This window comes from Zonotrichia albicollis, chromosome 1 (genome assembly GCF_047830755.1).
Source record: "Zonotrichia albicollis isolate bZonAlb1 chromosome 1, bZonAlb1.hap1, whole genome shotgun sequence".
NCBI classification, from domain to species: domain Eukaryota; kingdom Metazoa; phylum Chordata; class Aves; order Passeriformes; family Passerellidae; genus Zonotrichia; species Zonotrichia albicollis.
This window is the reverse complement of record NC_133819.1, coordinates 121,418,799-121,443,704: the sequence shown is the minus strand read 5'-3', so window position 1 is coordinate 121,443,704 and position 24,906 is coordinate 121,418,799. Positions and strand designations below refer to the sequence as shown.

At 40.1% G+C, this 24,906-nt stretch overlaps 1 protein-coding gene across 5 annotated transcripts in view; it reads left to right on the top strand.

Moving 5' to 3' along the window:
• SLCO5A1 (solute carrier organic anion transporter family member 5A1) overlaps window positions 1-24,906 on the top strand; it is a 78,153-nt gene that overhangs the window by 34,395 nt on the left and 18,852 nt on the right. For 4 of the 5 annotated variants that reach the window (XM_074552244.1, XM_074552257.1, XM_074552254.1 and 1 more), the window contains exons 4-6: window positions 5,795-6,015; window positions 13,308-13,472; window positions 16,770-16,968. In XM_074552244.1, coding sequence (XP_074408345.1) covers window positions 5,795-6,015; window positions 13,308-13,472; window positions 16,770-16,968 — 585 coding nt within the window. The remainder of the gene's footprint in view (window positions 1-5,794; window positions 6,016-13,307; window positions 13,473-16,769; window positions 16,969-24,906) is intronic. The other variant, XM_074552252.1, reaches the window with a different exon arrangement.

The following is a 24,906-nucleotide window of genomic DNA, read 5'->3' as shown; positions in this document are numbered from 1 at the left end:
ATCTCTGCTTCTCAGAACCAACTCCTTGCTACTGGAAGTTGGATTAATCTCTGTGCTTTTCCAGAGGAGGCAGCATGAAACACTGAACTCTGCTGCTCAGATGAGAAACACTAGACTTTGCTGATCCTATTCCAGGTGATGGAGATAGGAGGGGATCAGAACATGCCCTTTCCAGTCTTTCTTTCTCAGGGTGATGGCTTGTGTTTAGGCAGCAGATGCTGTAAACGTCACATTATTCTCTAGTAAGGAGTAGGCTTCAGCAGCACTGAGATGTAGCAGCTGTAACTGTTAGCTGATGTCTTCAGGCAGCCTTTGAGATGTGGCCTCCTTGGAAATGTGTCTTTGAGGAAGCAGGTCTTGAGGAGGCTTTAGCTGCCTTTTCTCAGATAAATCATATATCTACCTTGAAGTTTTCCTGCAATCCCAGAAAAAACCTGAAGTTCATTATCCCAGGAAGAGACCTCTGCTCTGTAGGTGTAAGGTGCATTGTCAGTTCTCATGCCCTGGGTTAGTGTTTGCCACTGCGCCATTGCAGTCCGGCTGTATCTGTTTCTGTTTATTCTGCAGTGATCTTTCCTGATAGTTTGGTATGAAAAATTCTTTCTTTGGAGGCTTCTTAATCCTTCAAAGATTTAGTCCTGCTGTATTGGTCTTAGTCCAAGAGCATTGCTGCACTGTTTTGTCAATTTTCAGCAAGAGAAAAGCAAAGCTGACTGTGGCCTTGGGGTTAACAGCTCCGTGCTCTGGTTTATCTACTGACTTATCTCACTGAAAGCTCTGCTCTCTGAGTGTACAGCAATGTCAGAATTCGGACTAGTCTGGTATAAAAGATATGGAATCAAAGCAAAATATTGTACATTCTTTGTAAAATTCTTCACTTCATGTGTTTTTAATGACATGTCAGAACTGGTAATCAGCATCTGATCAGTACTTTTTGGCAGAAATTGCAATCAGGCCCATAAATATATTTGTTAATTGAAATCAGTGGGGCTGTATGAATGTGGGATAAACTTTTGACTTTATCTATAACACAACCACTGATATAACTGAGTTTTAGCTCAAGCAGCTTCAGCAAAAGTAAAATAGCCAAAGCAAGAAAGTCAGTAAAAGTCATTCACAAATTTCTTTTTTTATCTTGTCGATTAAATTTGTAGGGTCTGGCTTTCCTTGACAGGTATTCAGGTCTTTTTATTTCTCTTTCATTTTTGACTATGTCAGTTCTTTCTCTTAAATTTCTGAGGAGTATTAACTGCTATCTAATTATTTGTTGCATAATCTGTGGTGATATCTCATAAAAGTTTAGTGGCATTTGTGTCTCGTTCTCTTTTCTCTTTCTGAATCTATGTCCACCCATTAAAAAAACAGCAAGACTCCTATGTTGTGAGGGTTAAACCTTTGTCCTTTGCTGCTCACTAGCTGCCTGGTTGCAGAGAAGTCTGGAAGTGTAGACTTTCATTTCACTGAAATGTATTTTCTGGGATTGTGACATTTTCTCCTTGAAGGGAAGTGCTGTGTAGTCAAGTTTATTTTTATTTATGCAATCTAACAATTTGAAATGTAAGAGTAGCTCAACACTTACTTTAGCTGACACACTTTAAAAGTATGGTTCATTTGAGATAACTTAATGGGAGGTCATATATGAGATTTCTGAGTCTTGTTTCCTTTGAATTGAATTCATGTCTTTGATTCCTATCTTTTCTTTATTATAGCTGTAAGGTTCCTAATGTAACTTATTGTAGGACCCAATTTAACAATTTCCATTGTTAGAGGAGGCAGTGCTTGCAGACAAAATAGTGAGAATAGCATCTGTGATGTATGGCTAAAATAAAAGCAGTATAGCCTGTTTTTTTTCCTTAAGCTGTTCCTTTCTAGGATGTCTAGCAGGACACGTAATTTGGTTTATCTCTCGTGCAACATGGTAAAGTAAAATGGTTATTTTTCAGGGTTATGGCTGATCTGATTATTCCCTGAGTTTCACAGGACTTGGATTTCTGCTCCTGGGCTTTGCACACCTGGGGTTTCTGTAGGTGCTCTAGGCTAAATTACAAGCCAGCTGCCTCTGCCAGCCCATCAGATGTTTGAAACTGTTTTTTATTCAAATGTGGTAACTGTAGGGATATCTGTTAGAAATCATTCATCATGTTGTTGTCTTTGAGAACTGTTAATGTGCTGTACAGGGACCTCATTAGATGTGGAGTAGCCCTTGGCAGTCTGTCAGGTGCTTTGAATGAAATTTTCTTTTGCTGACACTTTTCTGAGTGTTTTCCTAGTTCAAAATCTGTTTGATACTTGTGTCTTCCTATATAGTCTTTCATCAACATTCCACACAAGAAGTTTAAAGGAATTCCTTCAGCATTGTCTGGTCCTTCCTTAGCTTTAATTGCTTTATTTGAGGTCCTAGGGCTTGTGCGGATGCCTTTGAGGTATTCTTCTGCATATTTTCTTTGACTTCAGAAGACAGAAAATCAAGGGGTTTTAAAATTAATTAAATTAATTAAATAAATTAAGCTCCTGTTCTGACCTCTCAATTTCCCATTGTAGGTGTCCTTATTATTTTGGTACAGTCTTTTGTCTGTTTTCCAATTCTTTGATATTTCTCCAGGAAGTTGTAAAGTGTAGATGGTGAGATAATTGCATCCAGTGCTGCATTTGTGACATCTCCAGCATTTGGAATGCTGTTATAATAGTCCCTTTGGATTTGGATTTCATCTTGTACTACATTACAGGCCCTGTCTCCTTTGCTGTTTCCTCCTGAGTGGGTGGTTGCAGATTTCTGCATATTATTGCCACAGATTGTTTCTTTGATCAGTGCCTTTGCAGCTTCTGCCTTTGAGATCCTGGAAGGGATGTTGCTACATTTTTATACAGACTACGGATTTATTTCGTCTGACAGTGCTGACTAATCCTCCTAAAAGTCTGCTTTCTAATCCATGTATGTTATCAGCTAAAATGAATGGAGGATTTTCTTTTTACATAATATCAAAATTAGTCAAAACTTTCAGTCACTTATATTTGCCTTGCAAAAGCTTCCTGTAAGCTTCTAATGAAAATAGTGTTACACATGGCTGTTTATTTGTTGTTTGCCTGTGTGTAATCATTTACCATGCAAAGCAATGCATATGAATTTTTCTTCATTGAAAAATAAAGTTTGCAATGTCTTTGCATTACAAATATGAGGCCAAATGCCTTTTGTTTCTTGTGCAAGAAATCCTGTCGACTCAGAATTTAAAATGTTTTAAAATTTGAACAAATACATAATTAATAGTGTAAAGGTAGTACAAAAATACATAGAAGTTGTTCTTGTACTGGGTTTGCACAGCAAGGTTTTGGTAGCTGGAGGGTTACAGGGGTGGCTTCTGTGAGAAGCTGCTGGAAACTTCACTTCTGCCTGAGAGAGGCAATGTCAGCTGGCTCCACGAGGAGGCTGGCCAAGGTTTACACCATCACTGGTGGTGGTAGCACCTTTGGGATAACAGATTTAAGAAGGGGGAGACAAAAAATACGTGCAACACTGGCAGCAGTCACATGAGAATATGTGATAGAGAATATGTGTAGAATGAGAGTGTGTGGTAGAAAAGCTCTGCAGACCCCACTGTCATTGAAGAAGGAGGAGGAGGTGCTGATTCTCCAGGTGCCAGAGCAGAGATTCCCCTGCAGCTAATGGGAGCCCTTCATTACATGTTCTCTCCCCTGTCCTGCTGAGGATGGGGAGTGACAAGAAATGGCTTTGGTGGGCACCTGGCATCCAGCCAGGGTCAACGCACCGTGATTCTGGAAATTTGATTTGAAATGAAAAAGCTGTTGTTGTTGTGGTTGGATATTATAGTAACGTGATTGACTTCACTGGAATTTCCAAATACCAGTGTAGATTTGTGTGGTGGGTTGGCTTTGGCTGGCTGCCAGGTGCCCACCAAGCTGTCTCACTCCCCTTCCTCAGGAGAACAGAGGGAAAGTGCAATGGAAAGCTCACAGATCGAGACAAGGACAGGGAAAACCCCCACTAATTGCTGTCATGGGCCAAGTAGACTTGTTGTAGGGAAATTAATTTATCACCAATTAATAACAGGGTAGGATAGAAAGAATTAAAAAGAAACCTACAAGCACTTCTGACCCACTCCTTCCCCCTCCCAAAGCTCAGCTTCACTCCTGACTCTTCTACATCCTCCCCTGGAGTGATGCAGTGGGCTGTGGAAAAGGGACTGTGGTCAGTTTAGTGACACCTTGTCTCTTTTGCTCCTTCTCGGCTTCGGACAGTCTTTTATTAACTGGTCCAGCACAGGTCCTTTCTGTGGGGTTCCTCCAGGAACAGAATGTTCCAGCCTGCAGCATCCCCTGTGGGTGACATGGCCTGCCTGAAAACCTGCTCCTGTGGGAGCTCTACTCCACAGGCCACAGTTCCTGCTTGAGCCTGCTCCTGTGTGGATTCCCCACAGTCTGGAGGTGGATACCATGGTCTTGTTCTGTGACTGAAGGTGAATCTCTGCACTTGGAGCTCCTTCTCCCCTTCTTCTCTCACCTTGGGTCTGCAGGGCTGTTTCACTTCACACAGTTGCTGTGCAGTGTTTTTTCACTTTCTTAAGGGAACACCAAGGTGCCATAAGCATTCTGATAGGCTCAGCACTGGGTAGTGGTGGATCTGTTTTAAGACTGGCTGGAGCTGTCTCTGTCCAGCTCATGGCATCGTCTCACAGCAGAAGCACTCCTGCAGTCCCCACCCTGCTACCAAAACCTTGCCATGTAAACCTGGTACAATGAGATGAGTCTGTAGTGAAAACTGCACTTCCAGTATGTAAGAAGAAGTTTGTGGGTGGATTCTGAGGTTGTCCTTCTTTATGGAACCAGCTATGTGAGGTTATGTTTCCGTTAGTCTTTCGCTGTTAGAGGAGAAATGATGTTATCTGACACTCTGCTATCAGTGTTCTGGCTGCTGACTCCAGTTAACTCTACAGAATTTCACATGCAGCCCTTTTGCCCATCTGTGGTGCTGGGGTGAAGTCCATGAAGCTTTTTGGCTACGGGGAGGACAAAGGTTTGCAGCTGAAGGGCTCTGCTCTGTATCCCACAGATTGTCCCTTCTGTGGGGATGTCCCAGGTCGTTCCCTGAGAGCCAAGGGATCATTTTAGCATTGTTTTTATATCCCATATTTAAAAGACAGAGGGAGAGAAGATGAAATTCTTTGTGAAGGCTATTTCAGGTTGCCGTTACAGAACAGAGTTTTGGGCATAAGCCCTGGAATGAATTGTTGCACATCAGTTTTTACATTCAGGCTTTGGGAACTCTTCAGTTTTGAAGGGAGAGAATTGGACAGTCAGGGCAGGGAGAGGTGGGCACTGCAAAGCAGAACAGATTTAGCCCTGATGTATTTATCAGGACATTTTATCTTCTCATGACATGGATAGCTTTTACTGTGTTCTCCAGAGAAATACTATATTGCTCTACTGGGAATCATCTGTGAAAGGCTAAGTCAAAGTGAATATCTAATTCTCAGCACTTGGTACTGAAAAATTACCAAAACTGAAAATTTTTGGTAACTTAAAGCTGACACTACTTAATAAAATTTGGTGGGTGCTAGATAAATACCTTTCAATAAATAAGCCAACAGAAACATCTTCTGATTAATGAATTTAGTACAGTCAAGGTTTTCCCCCATTCCAATTCTTTACTCTTAGCATCAGTTTTTCATATTTTGCAAATGTGTCTTTCTAGGCAGTGCAGCTTCTAATAGTAACTTTGATTTTTTTGTTTCATGTAATGTGTTTGCTTGTGTTTCCATTCCTGTTTTCCTGGCATTAGGTGGAGTGGATTTCTCCTTTGTGCCATTGCTATGCTCCTTGTGATATTTCCCATGTTTACCTTTCCGAAAAAGCTCCCTCCTCGACATAAAAAAAAGAAAAAGAAGATGAATTCTGATGATGTTTCAAGTGATGATGATGTGATGAAAGAGAAAACAAGTAGCAAAAGAGAAACAGACAGTTCAGTTTCTGCCTCTATGGGATTTGGAGAGAATGTTAAAGGTAAAGTTTGTTTTTAATTTATAAATGCTTTAGATTTGGTGTGCAGGGTCATCCAGGATTGTATGGTGTAACTGAAGGCAGTTTTGACATCTTATATTTGCTATTATGTTTTGCTATTGAGATTTTAATAGATGCTCATCCTCTAAAATGACAGGGTGCAGCAGTGCAGCAATGATTGTAAGACATTCTTTTCCTTAAATTGTCAGTGTTTTTGTACCTGTAACAAACAGGTAGGCTATTTCCTATAGTTACAGGACTCGTACCTCATGTATTTATGCATCTTAGAGTTTGCAATTGTCACACCTGCTTTATAAGCTAAATTTCTTGGAATAACATGCTCTTCCACAGTGTAAGTGAAACAAGTAGAAGGAGTTCTGGTATGTGAGTTCAGTTACATTCATGTATTTGAAAAAGATGATTTGTTTCATATTCCTTTCCTATCTGTTTTGTACTGCAAACTATTTTCTGAAGGCTAAGACAAATAAAAGCTGTGCTAATTTTGAAACGTGAAGAGATCAAAAGATTGACAAGTAGTAGAGATTTTTATTTTATTCAAGGAGTAGCCATTACTGTGAAATGTATCAGTAAGTAATAATCATTGACAAGTTGCCTGGGGAAGAAGGGCAGTGTTGCTACAAATTGATTAATGTGAAGCGTATAGAATTCAAATTGACAATACAGACTCAATAGTATTGTAAAATTGAATAGTGTAAGATAAGAGTGAATGTGCCTTGATGCCATTGTGTTGTTAGTGCTGTTGTGTCCTCCTTGGATTCTATGAGGCAAATGCGGCTTGTGCCATTTCATGGTAGCCTGATAAATGCAGCTGGAACTGGGAGAAACCATGAAATATCTATTGTACCATCAGACATAATTTGATCTCAAAACTTTGAAGTGTTTGTAGAAATAGACAGTTTTATTCTTTACTTGGATAGAAGTCCAGGCTATAATGATTGGCAGACTTTTTAATGAAACATTTATGATCACTTTTATGCTGAGTAGACAAGGCTTAGCAAAACCAGCTGTTTTTAGACTAAACCCAGTGTAATTTAAAGTTATGTTTGCACACCTACACACTGATTTGCTCTGTATTACATTTACACTGGTTCTCTCAGGGTACCTAAAGTTGCTGTTAATTTCTACAGAAGTAAAGAAAAAAGAGGATACCAGAACGTTCTTGGTGATTTTATTAGCTTTCAAATCAGCTTTTTAAGGTACAAGGCAAGCAAAGAGCAAGCAAAGTGAACCTCAAATATCAGAACATGTTCCTTCCTCCTTTAAAGACTCTAGTCTCCATATTTGTGAGTCTCTTTTCTCCTCAATCCACACAACTAGTTGTGGTTTTTATTTGCCTTCAAACCTACTGGCCTCTGATCAGAGGGAGTAGTTGAGGATTGGTCCTGTCAAGGTTTTCTCAGTAGCACAGGGAATTGGGGGAGTCTGGTCTTTGCTGGACTCCTTCCTGATGATTGCAGACAGTGTCCCAGCAGAGACACTGCTTCCCCCTTGGGTGTGCCTGGTGAAAAATACAGAGTACAGATGAACTGCAGCTGGGTGGGTTTGCTGGCGCAGGTTCTCTGATACAGTTTCACCTTCCAGGCCATGTTGTCCCTACAGGCACAGCTAGTACAGAAAAAACAAGTATTTGCTTGGGAGAATGTTTTCTAGGACTGTTTTTTACAAAAATGAAAACTTCTGTATGCCTCATTTTGGCATGTGTTTCTTTGGTATGTATCTGCCTAGATGTATAACATGCATTCTATAAAATTCTATATGAATATAATAATGGAGCTACCAAATTAGAACTTTTACTACACAAAACTTTTAGTTTTCTTTAGAGGAGAAACTTCACCATGTGGAACAGTGAAAAGAAACATGCCAGAAAGATAGCAAGCTAGTTGAGATAAGCAGAAAAAGTATTTTTCTATAAGCTGATAATAGCTTTCCCATTCAGTGTCAGTTACTCTAGCAAAGAAGGCCTGCAGCAGGAATGCACTATCATTTAATTATTTTTCCAGTTTAAGTGGGCTTTATGGAATAAGATCATGCCTCAGGCTTCTCAGCTGAGGTAATTTTGTTTATAATGGGAAGGAAAAAAGGATCATATGTGTCTAAGTCATTTAGCATTGCTTCTTCTGAGAGGCAGTGAACATTTTATACTTTCCATTGAATTTCAGAGCTTCGTCTTTTTATAGCACTGTGGGCAGAAACTCCACTTAGGCAGTAGCCAGAAGACTGTTGATTTAGTGGGTCATATCTTCTGTTCTATACTAATAAATATCAGTGATGTCATAGTCTGCCATGAGGTCAGTGCCATCAAATCTCTGAAATCTATGCAGCTTTGGTAAGGAAAGTAACTGTTTTCTTCTTCCAATATGATCTCATCTTACCTGGGAAGCCTGGCAATGTGATTTTTCTCCTGCTCTAACTTGTCCTAATTTCATAGTTAATTCTCTAGGTGAATGAAAAGGTATAAAAAAGTCGTAAGAGTCTTTTTTTCTGCGCTGACTGCCAGTATAAGCTGAAGAAATAAAACAAAAACTGGCTCCATCCTCAAGTAGCCTCAAACTTCAGTGACCTGAGCTTTATTTTGGCCCATGGTGGAGCTGAAATCAGATAAAAATACAGATACAACTTTGCCTTTTCATTGTTTCAAGTTGCAAGGGCTTGGAATTCAGTCTTTTCAGCTCACATTTTCTACTTACGTTTCAAGTAGAAAATGTGAGCTGAAGAATGCTTCTGAGTCAGGTATCAAAAGTACTAAATAAAAGAGTAAGTAGGTCACAGGAGGAAGAAAATTTGATGTAGTTTATTGGGAAAAATAGAGGTAGTGTAGATTACATGAGCTAGAGAAGTTTTATAGTGAATAAACCACGGTTCAATCCCATATGTACAGATAACATGAATCTGAGCAGACAAAACTACTGTTTTCATTTAATACCTAGATACCCTTAGGGTTTTGTACCATGGAAATTGTGTCTGCAGTCCCTTTCACTTACCACTATAATGAAACTTACTGTGCAATTGAATAAAGGAGCAGGGTAAAGAAAGTAAATGTATATGTATCTTATAAAAGTCTGATCTCATTTGAATAAAATAATTAATCTAATTAATTACATGTATTTTGTAGTCTTTGGAGGTTTTTTGTTTTGTTCCTATGTACAGCCCTTTCTTAAATGTAGAATATTCCTGTCTGGCTTGTCACATTTACCAGCTGTCCTGTGCCTTTCTTGGTGAGTTCCTGTGAGGGGCAGAGACAGGATAATAATGATTGTCACGGCATCAGCAGAGATAAAAGAAACTCCTGAGGGGCTTGTGGTTGCAGGACAAGCCCACTGAAGTGCTTTGCCAAGGAGCTGGATTGGAGTTTCTGTGCTAGCTGAAGCTCTGTCAACAGGCATCAGAAGAGGAGGCGACAGTGGGCTGTGTGTGGGGGCACTTGGTGGGCACTGGGAATGTCAGAGGGCTCAGCAGACCATGGGCTGGAGATCCTGCAGTGCCACTGACCTTGAGCAAGGCAGTTCCCTCCTGTCCTTTCTTAGGCTGTCCTGAAGAGCTCAAAATAGAAAAGATTGGCATAGCTCCATGCAGTGATGAGCAGTGCTAACTGGAGCCTTGAGGACCTGCTCTAAATCAAATTAAAATAAGTAATAATGATATCAAACTGGCTCTGAACCCCTTCTCTCTTGATGGGGTATTAGGGGCTGTTCAATGATCCAGCCACCACCCAGGTGCTTAGTGCCTGTCCTGAGAGTTGAATGAGGTTGTTTAAATGGTGTGGGAGTAGATAACGAAATGGCAAAATACTGTTCTGGAGATTGGTGATTAGCTCCATGCAGGATGTATTTGACATAGTTGTGTGTCACTTTGCTGGTTTCCATTCTGATAAACAAACCAGAGATTCTGTCTCAAATCTTGGCTCTGCATTGCACTGCACAAGAGTGGAAGCTGCCCCCGAGACCCTGGTGTGGAGCCAGCCCTCTCCATAGCTGCAGGCTTGGGAAGCATGTCCAGACTGGGAGCACTGGCACAAGGGAGGTCTTCTGGCTGATATCTGCCTCACCCTTACAGGAGACTTTTCTGATGGACTGCAGAAGGATAGTGCTGTAGACTGGAATGATTTGTTCTTCTGATGGTATTCATTGCATTGCCTTGGGCTGGGTATGCAGGAACAGGGATAAAAGAAACTATATTAAATGTTGAAAAAGGAGGTGAAGTCAGAATTATTTGAGTTTTTATTGAAATTCTGTTTACAGTGCTTTGCTTAGAGATATATTTATGAATACTTGTATTACTTGCAGATTTTTCTTGCTCTTCCCTTACCATGAATCAAATAATGGTACAGCACATGAGTGGAAAAAACAAGAATACTGACCAGAGAAAAAATACTGTCAAAGATCATGAAAGGAAGAAAATTGACAGTAGTCTAGCAAACCAGTCCAGCAAGGCAGGTTTCAATTTACTCTTAGTAATATACTAGGTTATTGGGGGAAAAAGAAAAAAAAGATTGGATGTTAAAATCTGAGTTACTACGCAGAAATATAAACATGTTTGCAGGTATGCTAAAAGATTGTTTTAGTTCTAGGAGTGTAATTGATAGAGGTTTATTAGTTTAGATGACAGAACGAGGGAAATTGCAATTTCTGTAGTGTGTTTCTGATGCAAATTTGCAAAAGCATGCAATGTCTTTTGAGAAAAGTGTCTTCCAAAAAAATCAAACCTGACAGGTTTAATAATCACCTTGAAATCAAAACCTTGGCCTATGGCTAGCTACACAAAAATAATTTGGCATAGAAATGTTTTAAAAGCATGATTGATTATGTAGTCTAAAGGAACCTTAAAGTTTTTAGCATTCTTACTTTTTACTACAGTTACTGTGGTTGAAAGATAATGAGTTACTTAGCAGTACCTTTTTATTATAGATTTTAAAATTCAGAAGTGTAGTACAGATGTTGTCACACCAGGTTTGATGGTGATCATGGGAGGAAATCAGGGAAAGTCTAACTCTGAATGAGTGTTTTTATTTCCAAGTTTCTTACTATATAGCAACTTCCCCTTGTATGCCAGACAGTTGCTGTTTATAAACCACGAAGATAACTCTTTAAGTGCTCCAGGTGGCGTGCATTAGTGTGGCATGCAGAAATAAACTCTTTATTTCATGCCAAAATTTATAGTAATCAGCGAAGCTGTTCTCTGAAGAGCCCTTCAGATGGATATAAGGGAACGTGTGCTTATTCCAAGACATTAAGTTTTATCTACTTAACAGGAGAAATCCCGTTTCAAAATACTAATTAGTTTTGAAATGAATAATGACCTTTAGCCTGAGTGCTCAGATGAGATGTAAGTAGGAGTCAACAGAAGTACAGCTCTACATACAAGCACCAGAGCAAAATGTTCGTTAGCTCTGCAGTTCTTTGCCAAATTAATTCTCCAGTTGACTGAAAAGTCTAAAACAGACATTTTCCTGAAGCTTAGTTTTATCAGGAAGGGCAAACTTTACCACATATTATGATGTCTGGACGAGACTTTAAAATAATCGATTTAGCAAACACCTTGAGTTCAGCTCTCGGCTAAGAACTACCAATTAATTTCTATAAAGAACACTCACTTCATCATCCTAATAAAGTTATCTTTCTCTCTGTGATGATACCTTATTTTCTACCACGTTTTAAACCTAGGTGAGCAGCTGCCACTAAGTATCTCAGTTTCCAGCAGGACCAATCCTTCTTTCTGTTGCCTGACTCCTTTCTCACAGCAGCATCAGCATGGTTGTAACTGCTTGCTCCTGTTTCTATTGCAAACACCACCACTTTTTTTTTTATTTTTTAAAGCTGTAGGTGGCAAAACCCATTAAGATTAAAATATATATTGCTTCTTAAATATGTTGCTTCTTAATATGATTTATTCATTAGTTATTTCCACCAGATTTTGTATTTAACGTTTAGTATGTTTCTTCATAGATGTAGCAGGAGAGCATTTGACTACATTAAAATTATAAACCCAGTACTCATAATAAATATTATAAACCCAGTACTCATAATGAATTCAGTATAAATTTTGACAACTCGCATAAGCTAATACTAGATGCAGTCAGACAACTTTAGTGCTAATTTGCAGCTTGACAAGTTTTGACATGGCAAGTGAAATTCTGTTTGCTTTTATACAGATAACCTACTGGAGTCAGTACAGAAAGTGAGACAGATTTTTGTCTTGACAACTTTTAACATCAGTAAAATTCTCAGTTGTTCTTGCTCAACATGTATTTCTAATGGGTGCTCTTACCATTGAATTCAGCTGGCTTTGATTCAAGCACTATTCTATTTCTGTACCAAGTGAAAAGCAAATTAAAAAAATCTGAAATATAGTAGGTTAGATATAACGCTTGAAAAAAAATTGATCTGGGGTAAAAAAGCCCCAAGGAAAAGAAGACATGTTTAAAATCAAGGCATCTAGCTGATAAAAATTAAGTGCTGAATAGGGTGATGATAATTCGACATCATGCAGGACTAAATTTAAAGTATGTAAGTGTTAAATTTAACTACAGTGCTGAATTCTATGGGGGTTTGATATTTGATTTGAGAATAATTGCAACATCTATGAATAGTTTCTCAATTTATGTTAATGATGTACTCTCATTTTTAATTGATTGCTTTATCCCTTCTGAGAATATTGAGTTGTATGTAATGTATGTTGAGATTCCTTGATATCATTGATGTAATTTTTTCATTATGCTTTGTCTGCATCATTGTAAATGCCTTTAAATCATGTAGAAAAATGTTTAACTAAAAATATTTTTGTTCCCCTTTCAAATTAGATTATTATTACCCCAGCTTTACAAGCATGGTCCTTGAAGCAGAGAGTAACGGGGAGTATAGGATCTTTTTTCCTCCTGTGGAGTGCAAATCTCAGTACAGTGTGATATGTGTGATTTCTCAGAAAATCTCAAGATATCAGAATAATTCCAAAATCTCTGCATTTTATTGCTGTTTTTCTTTCTGTTGTGGTGTTACTGTTCTGTTCTTTCAGAGTTTTTTTGATTCACACCTCAGTTGTGTTTGTGCCAAGTGGGACCATGGCCCTGAGTGAGGCAGTGAGATGGGGTCAGTCAGAGCAGAGAGCAAGGGCTGCAGTCCCAAGTATGCACTCTCCCTTCTGTCTAGCAAATGTAGCAGCTGCTAGCAAGCCATTACTGCCAGTCTGTCCCAAAGAAAATCAGTTGGTTTTGTTTCAGTTTGCTTTCGTTTCTCACTCATTGTTTATAACATTCGTTTGTCATTTTTGTCATTTTATAGAGCTTCCAAGAGCAGCTGTCAGGATCTTAAGCAACATGACATTCCTTTTTGTGAGTTTGTCATACACAGCTGAGAGTGCCATTGTCACAGCTTTTATTACCTTCATTCCCAAGTTCATCGAGTCACAGTTTGGCATCCCAGCTTCCAATGCCAGCATCTACACTGGTAAGGCATTGCCACATAGTGTTACCTTGCAAGCGTGGCTTTGGCTAATGAAATGAGTCAATTAGGAATGAACCAAAATGTGTTTGTTCAAACAGGTGATTGGATCCAGCTTCCTGCATTTGGTTAGATATTCAGACTATTTTTTGATGTTTGTTATATGTATTTAGTAAGATGTGAACCCATTTATATTATTTAAGGGCTGGATTTTTTTTTTTTTTGCATAGGCCTAAACAGATGCTTTCTTATTTTGTTGATGGTCTCCGGCGGGGGGGGGGACCCCAAAAACAAGCTAGAAAAACCATAGACATGACTGCAATTTGTGTGCTTTAAAAAGTCTCTTAACACTGTTCTTCTTTTCTGTGAATTTTACTTCCTCTTTGATCTTTAAAATACCTTTATCTTCTTTTCCTCTTAGTGAAAAGTTGTTTGTCTCTCCCATCCTTCAGTTATCTCTCTTCTCCAGGGTGGTGTTTTTCTCCTTACTTTTACTTATTTACATTGAGACAGCAATCTAGTCTAGTCAGAACTCCCAAGATTCTCTCCTGTCTGTCATTTCAGGAGACCCCTGCTGTACCAATGTACAGCCATGTCCAACTTTTAACAGAGCTACAGACCACAAAAGCTTCACACTCGTCTGTGACTGAGAGAGATGAGAACTTGGCTGCTAAAGGTAGCCAAAATATTGTGCAGAACTGTGGCCTATGTCATGAGGATGAGTTTCCTTCTCTTCTAGCTGTGTCAAAGACATTTGTCTTTGTAATAATCTTTTTAAATTCTCCATAGTGCTTCTCATATAGAATAACTGCTGATTGCTAGGCAAGTTAGTTCTTATTTCCCCTCATATTTCCAGACACTGTGCCGTAGGAATGATGGAGTGGAGTGAATGGTGGGCACACAGGTGAAGTATGGGGTGAAGCTGTCCAGGGGTATCTGTCAAAAAAGGACAAAAAGCAGCAGAAAGAAGAAGGAAGGCACGTAGACCTCACATGGGAAGAATTTGTCACTTGCAGTGGCTGGAAGAAATGCAAGGAATTTTTAGAGTGGGGACGGGAAAAGTCAGAGAAGCACTATGTGGTGTTTTTCATTTGAGAGTTTCTGGGATGAGATTTTCTTCAGGGCATGAAATCCCTGTGTTCTGCATATAGGGAGGAAACATTGACTCATGGGACTGTGGTGCTCTCTGAAGCTTGGAGTAGCTACACACACAGGAGTTTTACTGTAATGAGTCTTCATGGGATGGCTGCACCATAACTTACTTCATTCCCAAGATAAACCAGAAACATTCTTGCCAGAAAAAATACTCAACAGCCAGTACATTAACAGACATAAAATAGTGTGGTCTTGCCTAAAGTGTGAAATTATTAACATCTGTTGTTTCCCGTGTTATAAATTACTTGATAAAAACTATTAAAATGACAGAATAAGAAGATTAAATATATCAGGCTGGATGTGCAGCAAGGACAAGTGAGCACTGCTTCTACAATCCCAGCCCTTAAACTTAGCATTGAAGTCAGCAGTTGTTAATTTTATAAATATTTTTGTAGGAAGGATGGGAAAGGGAAACTTGGAAATTTTGTATTAGATTGCTACTGGCTAATAAAATAAAAGACATGACAAGTTCACAAATTTTCTGGTTAGTAAAAAGAGAATTTATGTGTTATTTATATTTTACATCTATGCTTAATATACACATTGCCAACTGAGTACATGTGCTTCCTGAATCTACCTGAATCTTTATTTAAAGATTTTGCTGGCAATTTTTTTTGTCTTCTAATCAGCAATTCTTTAATTAAGTCCCAATTTCTTTCAGTTTTAAAACAACCCTGGCATTTATCATAATCAAAAAACACTGGGTGCCAAATTTCATGTCTTGAACTTGTGCAGCTTCTATATTTAATTTCTGCTCTTGGAAGAAAGACTGGTTTTGATTCTGTGAAGACTTATTGTTTGGAATCTGCCTCCTGAAATGATATTTTGTTCTGTAATGTCATTGGTGATGGCAGGATAATTAAGGTGCCAGCTGTTTTTCCCTCTTTTCTTGCTTTCACAATCTCAACATTTTGATAAATATAATGTCCCTTTCACCTTTAGAGATATTAGCAGAGAATGAGTATGCTTTCCAATAATTGTAAAGGTATTTGCATGTGATAGTCTTACTGGCTTCTTTAAGAGACCAGCATCTCTAACAGTTTGGATTATAAAGTTTAACATCTCTGTAGATACATCTGCCAAGTAGTAGTTCAAATTCCATGTCTATGTGGAATGCATCTTTATTGGCAAAGCCTTTAATTGAAGAGCTTCTCACATGTCAGTGAGACACAGAAAGAACAGTGCAAGACATTTGCTGACTTTGCCACCACCTCAGGACCTGACAAATGGGGACAGCCTGGTGATATGTTGCTGAACCTTATGACTGCAGCAGCAAAGGTTTCATAGGCAGGTCTTTGTGTCTTACCCTAATTCTGTTATCTTAATTTTTTAAATTGTGTTTGATCACACACATGTATCTGTGGGGAGATTAATTGGAATGCTGAGGTAGGAGTCAGGGAGTCATAGACTCAAGGTTGGAAAAGACCTCCGAGGTCATAAAGTCCAAGCTTTGACCAGACACCACCCCCATGTCAGTAAACACCATGTGCCAGTTCTGGTCATTTCTTGAGCACCTCCAGGGATGGTGACTCTACCACCTCCATGAGCAGACTATGCCAGTGGTTAACCACTCTTTCTAATGTCCAACCTGAACCTCCCCTGGCCCAGTTTGAGGCCATTTCCTCTTGTCCTGATGGAATTTGCTTGGGAAAGTGCTATTCGGCTTGAGTAAAGTATGCAGAAGGCAGAATTTGCAGCCAGGCTTGGGTGTGCACTCCCAGGTGGGCAGGATTCTGGGGACCTGCTTGAGGTTAGCACTTGTGCTTTGCTGGAATTAATCATGAGAATGGGAGGAGGAAAATTTGTGTCCAAATCTGGATTTCTTCCAATTTCAGTGGTTAAACTGGACCTATATGTAGCCCTTCTCCCCATTCTAAAATAAATACAAAACAATGTTTCTGCTTGTAAGTACAATAGTTCTCTTATAGTGCTTTGGCTGCTGCTGATATGATAAGGAGGCTTTTATAAATTCTTTGACAACACTCCAGAGGTTTGAAAAGTCTGACTCAGTTTGCTAGCAGAGAATCAGACAATGGAGATCTTAGTGCAGCATTTGCAGTCATCTAATTACGGAATGATGCCAATATTTATGTTTTATGCCATTTCTGTAGGTCCTGTTTTAATGCTGTTTGAACTTCTTCTTGGCAGGTGTGATTATTGTCCCAAGTGCTGGTGTTGGTATTGTCCTAGGTGGCTACATTATAAAAAAGCTGAAACTTGGTGCAAGAGAGTCTGCAAAGTTGGCGATGATCTGCAGTGGCGTGTCTCTGCTGTGCTTTTCAACACTCTTCATTGTTGGATGTGAAAGCATTAATCTAGGGGGAATAAATATACCTTACACAACTGGGTAAGTATCTTGGGTGATTATCTCTGGCAAAACCATCTTTTCCCAATAAGACTGATCTAGAAATGTAAAAATGCTGATAGCTGATATACTAAAGAAGCCATTTCAGTTCAAATGAGAATTTAGTGAATTTTGTGATACAAGAACATGCTGTTAGTGTGTGGGTCTTGTTTTTTACATGTGGTTTATATTGCAGTTTATGTAGTAACTTAGCTTCTTGAGGGGTGAGAAAATGCATTAGAATGGCCTTCAGTGATGCAGAAAAATAAGAATAGTCTCCTCTGTAGATTACTTAGAATTTACTTAGCGTTTTAAAATGTTTTCTGCTCATGAAAAATTGTGAAAAAATGAAGTGGATTGTGAAGATTATTTCTGAATGGGTTTATTAATTATCACCTTAATAGTATTTTAGGTTTACAGTCCCTTTTTGAGAGGAATCACTTGGGCATGTGCTATTGACATTAGTGGTGTGCACTGGTTCTGAACCCCTTACTATTTGTGTGAATGCCCTCCAGTGCTTGCTGGATCATCATCAAGACAGCTACTAGATCATATTCCCTAAAGTTACAGAGAGAATGAAGAGGACTGCAATGAGGAAGAAGGTGTGGATGTAGGAAGGACTTGGGAGTGAGGAATTTGGGCTGTGGCATTAAGAAATGCATGGAAGGGCAAGAAAAAAAAGAAAAAGGATATTTGGAGGCAAGGCAGTGTGGTAAAACTTGAGACATTTTCACTGGAAAGGGATTTTCTGCTAGCCTGATCATGAGCTTTTATTTACTTTTTGCAAAGTAAATAAAATTGCGTTCTTCATGTAGGTTAAACACAGAAACAGGGTAAGTGTTTGGAGAGTGTGACCCTATCTGAAGCAATGTTTTTCCCCTTTGCTTTTACATCTGAGGCACGTGTGCCTTTTAATTATTACCAGATGCTGGGTATCAGATCCATTTGTGTATTTGCTTTTAGTGCTGAGCTCTGGACTCCTAATATTTTGAAGAGAATGTAGAGTGTGGAGCAGGAAAAGAGATGATGAAATGGAGAGAAAATACAGTGGGGCAGAGGGATAGCAAGTGAAAAACAAAAAGGTAAAATGGGAAGCAAGGGAGGAAGAAAATAGGCGCTGTTTACACAGAGAATGTTTTGCATTGCTTGTTGCTGGGTGTTCCTATATTGCTGTCAAACCTTAGTGCTAGAGCAAAGAAAACCAGCAGCTGAAAGTCAAGAGCTGATGAAAAGCTGTTACTCCTTTGTATTCCTAAGACCTAGAGTTAAATCTTGCTGCTGAGGGGCTGTCAGGAGAAGGAAGTGGTATGGTGATATACCCTCATCTGAGCTTAGTGGGCTGAAGAAGGAGAGAAGAGGGATGGCAAGGGGGTGGAATGCTTTGATTGTCCACCTGCTGCTAATGTTTGTGACAGCCTGTGGGCGTAGATGATGAAAATTAATAGGAATGAAAACATAAATTTCAGATGGGAATTAATTGATCTGTGTGACAAGTCAGAATGTACCTGCCTGACTAATGAGAAGCCTGTACCTTTGTGTTTGGAGAGGTCCCATTTAATTTAAATCTGTTTCTAAACTGAAGTCAAGTTGTACTATTGTCATGTAACTCATAGCCTTCATGCTGGATTTGTTGGAATATCTAATGTTTGTTTAGTAAGTAATAACATTTGCAGTAAATACATAGCATCAATTAAAGTAAGCATCAATTCACAGCTGTTGTGCAAATCTGCAGTACATTACTTCCTTCCACATTCATGTAATTGTTCTTATTGAGAAAAGAGGTGAGAAATAGTAACTGCCAAATTCTCACAACTTATTGATATATATAAACTCTTTGAAATCAGTATAAAAATCATATTGAGTGTAATGTCATCAGAAATTGAGAATTAACAGCATGTTACAAAGCGTGGTTCAGCTAGATTTTTTTAACACAGAGATAAAGTCCACATTGATTATCAAAATGATAGTAAAAAGGCAGCACTACACATAAATTAATCTTGAATATCTGATATGTAAGCATTCTCAGTCATTTGATAGTTTCAAATCACTTACTTAGTAGGCAACTCTTTAACTCAGCCATCAAAGAATGTTGTTGGCCATGGAATTAAAAAAGCATGCTTTCATTGTGAATTTAATAAAGAACAAACTTCATTCTCTACTTAGACTATAGTGCAGCCTAGGGATATCAAAGCCAGTTCAAGGGGCAAGATTGGATAGGGAAAGCAGGAGAGCTGCCTGGTTTGGGATAAATGTATTTCATGGTGCTCTACCCTAACATGGCAATGCCAGGTGTGATTTGCACTGGCACCAACCCAGAGATCTCAGATGCATTGGGCTGTGCAGACATACCCTGCAGGATAATTTCTATGTTCATTTCTGCTGTTTGTTTTTTGTACATTTAAGCATGCAGTTTTTTCCTTTGGTGAATTGAGCCCTCAACCACCACAAAGGAGAGGGGTGACCTAGGTTTCAGTTAACATAGAAGTTATGTGCCTGCCAGTACTCAGAAAAGTAGGCAGTGACATTTCATAATTCAGTATGTTTCGTAACTCAGTATTTTTCTAACTGTACCAGCTGCAGAGAAGTGGATGGGACCTGCAGGCATGCACAGATTAGAATATATTAGAAAGGATTTTCTGCTGTTTTATGTTGGGCACAAGCAGTTTTGCTGTTGCTGGCGTGTCATCAGCACTTCTGTTCTCAGGAAGATCAAGGGCACCTCTGTATTATACATCTCAGCATTTTAGAACCTTTTACTCCATGCCCCAGAACATGCCCCTTGTTCTGAGGGTGTGTTTGATGTTTGAATTGCAGTGTAAGGAGCCTTATGTCAAGCCACAATGTGGCATCCCTTCTCTAGCTCCATAATAGCATCCACTTGGGAAGTCCTGAATGAGTGAATGGTCTGGACAAGAGTCCAGATGGCTTTTAACTATTTCTAAGGAGAGAAGCCCCACAGCCTCCCTGGACAACCTGTGTCACCACCCAGTGACCTTCACAGTGAAAACTGTTTCCTGGTGTTTGTCAGGAACCTCCTGTGTTTCATTGCCTCTGATCCAGGCACTGGGCACCCCTGAAAAGAGCCTGGCTGTGCCTCCTTTGCATCCTCCCTTCAATATTTACAGGCATTGATGAAATCCCCCTGAGCCTGTTCCAGGCTGAACAGTCTCAGCTCTCTCAGCTTTTCCTCAGAAGAGAGATGCTCCAGTCCTTTCATCATCTTAGTGGACTTTCACTGGTCTCTCTCAGGTACATCCATGTCTGTCTTTTACTGAGGAGCCCAGAACTGAGCCCAGCACTGCAGGTGTGGCCTCACCAGTACTGAATAAAAGGGAAATAGCAGAGATTTGGTTTTTTTCAGACCTGTCTCTTGCATGTATTGTTGTATAAGGCAGCTCCATGGTGAGCTTACTCACAGTGACAGATTCCTGGATTAGTTCAGTTCCATCTCTCACATTTCTGATATGTAATGACTCAACATAGACTCTTTGATTGCTTTATGTTGTTTTGGTGCAAGTAAAGTTTAGTTAAAGTGTGCAATTGGCTTAATGAGGTATTTCACATAAAAATACTTATATTTTTCCTCTTGTATCAACAGTGTTTCTGTTATTCTTGTATCTATTTCAGTCCAATCAGCCAGTGGTGTCCCTTAACTTGAAAGCAGTGACTAATTGGATCAGAACAATAACAGCAAAGAAGGAATCCAGCTAACACAGTGAGAGGGTCCCTTGTTTGACAGCTACACAAAAATTGCATCATTGCTGCAATTCCAGCTGCTTGCCAACAAGGAGACTGCAGATCTCTGCCATCAGAATGTCCTTCAATACCAAACCAAAAATACTGTGATCAAATTAAGATAATCCTTTTTATCCTATAGTCAAATATTAAGATTATAGAAACTACGTGGTGAGGTTGTCTCCTTCCCTTTGTATTTCCTTGGTCCTGTAGGTTACTACAGTGATATCAATAAAACCATGTGCAAAATCAGTTATTTGTTTGGATGTTATGAAAATATAGTTTGACTTCCTTTTTTTAAATCTGCATTTCATTTAAATTGTAACCTTCTGGGAAGAGGGTCCCCCTTTTTTTACTCAATATATGTTCATTGACTGCCAGTACAGTGATGTTTCTGTCCAAGCCTGAGTATGTGAAATAACAGGTCACAGCTCAAAAAACTCAGGCAATAAATCTCACTTTGTATTTTCCTTTTTCTCACTTTACTCCTATGTCACAAACCTTCCCTGGAGTAATAGTTGGAGAGAAAAACATGTTTTAGAAAAAAATGTTAGAAACTAGAGTCCTTTGCATTGTTAGTCACAACTAATAAAGGTCTTCTCTTTATCAGCTTTACTAGCATTGTGTCATGGAGACACAGAACAGTCTCCCTGAGAAGAGAACAAACGCAATTTGGCAGATGGGGTTCTGGGTTTTGTCCCAGCACATGTTTAGCAAACTTGCAGTTGAATCTTATTAATGGAAGGAGCAATGTTTTTGTAATTGAAAGAATTGTTCAGGAAGTGCTGTCATTCGGGGCTGGTTTCTGTTTGTGTGATTGGTGTCCTTGGCAGCTCAGGTGCAGCAGTGTTGCAAGTTGGCAGTATCTGCACTGCTGAAACAAGCAGAGCAGCTCTTTCTCAGGCATCCCATGTTTCTACAGCAGCTGCTGCATTGAGACTAGGCAGCTTTTCCCACAGATCAGCTCATGAGCAGGATGTACTAGCTTTGGTGCAATTTCCCTAAGAACCTGCTCTTAGTGGCTGCTGCAGGTAAATCTATGATGTGCTGTGCTGTAATTCAGGGATAAATGCTTTGTTTTCCTTTGTGGAGAGTAGGCAGCCTTCCAGTGCCAGAAGTCAGGATTAGTAGAGTGCTTTGGTTCAGCTTACTTTCAGAAAAATGCATACCCTCAAGAAAAAGTGATTCCTTCCTGAAATAAGTGTTCAAGAAATCTGTTGTAGTATGTGCTGTGTGGTTGATCCCATAGGATGAAAATGGGGCTACACAGACACATTAGTAGATATTTCATGTCCCCAGCACTGAAACTTCTTCATTTGTTTCCCACCACTGAAAGCGGAGTGAACAATGAGTGAAGAGTGAAGGTAATGAAGATAAAAGCATGAGCCTCTTACAACTGTCTGATAGTGAACTTCTGGTAGTGCAGTTAACAGATGATTTTGTATGCAAACCTCTCTGCAAGGTATTTGCTCTAAGCAACAAAAAGAAATTCCCCAAATAAGCCTTACAGTGATAAGCCAAGGACAAAAGGTGGTGAAAACTGGAGAGACAGAGCTTGCAGTAACTTCTTATTAATTTGAGCATATTTATTTTGTGTATCTGTGAACCTAAGTCGTCTTCCAGGACAAACAAAAAAATGCGCCTGAGATTAAATTATCACAGTGATCTCAGTTCAGTTTCCCATTTCATGCTTCTCATTTCTTGCATGCCTGATTTCTTTCACCGTTTTTTTTTAAGCTGATTTCCTAACCCCTGTGTCATGGTAATGTTCAGTGCAGCTGAAGTGAGTTAGCTATGCAAGCAGAGTAAGATAGGGAGGCGGTTCTCCTGCCTGTGGAACAGCCCTACCCATCTGTTCCTGAGAAGGGTTTCAGGTGGTGGAGGGATAAGAGATCAGAAGAATTTGTGCTGCAGGGTGAGAGAGGGTGGAGGTTGGAACAAGAGCTGTGCCTTTCCGGGCAGTCTGGGCTGTCCCTGGTCCTGTGCAGTGTGTAAAGCCCTGTTGTCAACAGGAGCACCGTACCAGGGTCTCCCAGGCAGGTTGTGGAGTCTCTTCTTATGCTGAGTATTCAGGCATCTGGGGTATCCAGCTCAGCAGGCTGACTAGGATTTCATGAAACTCCAAAATGCTGCCTCTTCTGTTGGTGTGAAAAGCTTTTGTCACTGTGCTGCTGAAATGTGTATGTTCCTGAGGAATGTTTTGATGATTTGGTGTTTTTTTTCCATTGGAGAAAAAGTTCTGTTGAGACATTACTGGAAAAAGCTGCCCATTGCTATATGATGTGTTGCTGCATACTGCTTGCTAAAATCCAGCAGGATATGATGTGACAAATTTCAGCTGATAGCTGAGAAGGTGACAGAACCACTACCAGTCCTGGATATTTGACTTCCTGCTCAAGCTGCAACTTGTTTCTAAAAGTGTACCTTGTTTGTTTATAGAGCAAGAAACAAAACACTCAGAAAGGCTTTGGTTAGCATCCAGCTAGACCATAAAGTGTAAAGGAGCTCCAAGAGCTAAATTTGTGAACCTGATTTGTGTGATCAGTAGACAGTCAATAAATATTTGAAAGCTACTTAGTAATATTTAATTGTCTATAGAAGTGCACAGCTGGCAAGACAAGCATATTCAGCAAAAGCAAATAGTGGTGTATAAATACAAGAAAACCAGTCAAGTGGAATGCTCTGAGCTCAGTCATGCTGCTGAGTGCCACTAATGACAGGAGGTGAGGTGACACACAGCATGGGTTGACAGGGTGACAGTCGCTGTGTGCAGTATGGCTCCTGAGCCAAGCCTCTGGGCTAGTCAGGGGTAGAAGATGGGACCAGAAGAACATTCCTTGTGTGTTGCAGTGTGTTGTAATATCCTGTCTTAAACTTCCGGGTCCCTTTCCCAGGTGTGCCAATACCTCTCTTCCCCTTCCCCCCTCGCCCCCTGCTGGGTTGTCAATCAGTTTTAACATTCCAGCAAAGGTGTGGTGTGGTTTGTCACTTTCAAAGGATGCTCCTCAGGCCTGGGGGTCATTGGCCTATCTATGTGTCCCTCGTCCCTTGAGACCCTCCCCCTCCCACCTGGTTGGTGGCACATCTGTCCCTTCCCTCCCCCTCCCCCCGAGCTTAAAAGCCGAATCAGACCATGTGCTCGGTATTCTGTTCGAGCTGTTACCAAGATTCAGACCTCTGTGACCATGGACTAAAGCTCTGGATATTAACTCTCCAGCAAAATCCGTCTCCTTCCTCCTCACCATAGCCTGAAGCCTTCCCTCCTGAGGTAAACGGAGTTTCTACAAGCCTGGACTTGTTCAGCTGCCCAGCTGCAACCTTCAGCAAGCTAAAGGTGTCTCTGGGGTGATGCACCACAGTTGCTGCCTTTGGCCCAGCAGCAAGGGTCAGACAGGCCCAGGCACAATCTACCTGGTAATACTGGGATTCATAATCCAATACTTGTGGTTCCTGGGGTAGCTGGGATGCAGTAAGTCAGCTGCTAGTTGTTTATCTTCACACTGGCCTTGCCCACGCATCACAGACATGAGGACAAGCCAGCAGCAGCCCTTGTGAGGGCAGCCATAGCAGTCTGTGAGCATGTGTACAGGGTCTTGAGGATGCAGCCACAAACCCAATCCAGATTCCATTCAGCTCCTGCCTGGCTGAAATTCCCTGGATATCTACTGATCTGCTCAAGAGCAGAGGTTCCTTGAGATAGTTTTAAACAGCACTGGCCACTGAGCAGTACTGGGATAAAGAACAAACAAGACTGAGCAGTTAATTCAGTATTACACTGTAGTGCCCAGCGTGGAGTGGTTGTGCATTCCAGTGTAATTCTCAGACATTAGTATGGCTACCAATTCTCAAGGACTACTGAAATGAAGTAAGCTACTGTTTGCATTTTGGCCAGAGCTCTCAAATACCCAAACATAGATTTGTGTAGTTTTAAGGAGCCATGTAGGTGCAGGTATTTAAGCTGTCTTCACTCAAGGGAAAGAAGCATTTGAAATATGCCCAAATCCATAAGGAATTTAGGCTTTGGCCTCATTTTGGGGAATGGTCTAGGGAAGCAGAGTGGTGATTCATTTACAGACATTTAGTAAAAGGACAGCAGTCTTCCAGATCTAGAGAACTTCCTGTGAATTTCACATATTTGTAATACGTAAGTCATACAAGCATTGTTTTCTGAACAGCTGTTGGTATGTGGGAAAAGATGCCTATTAG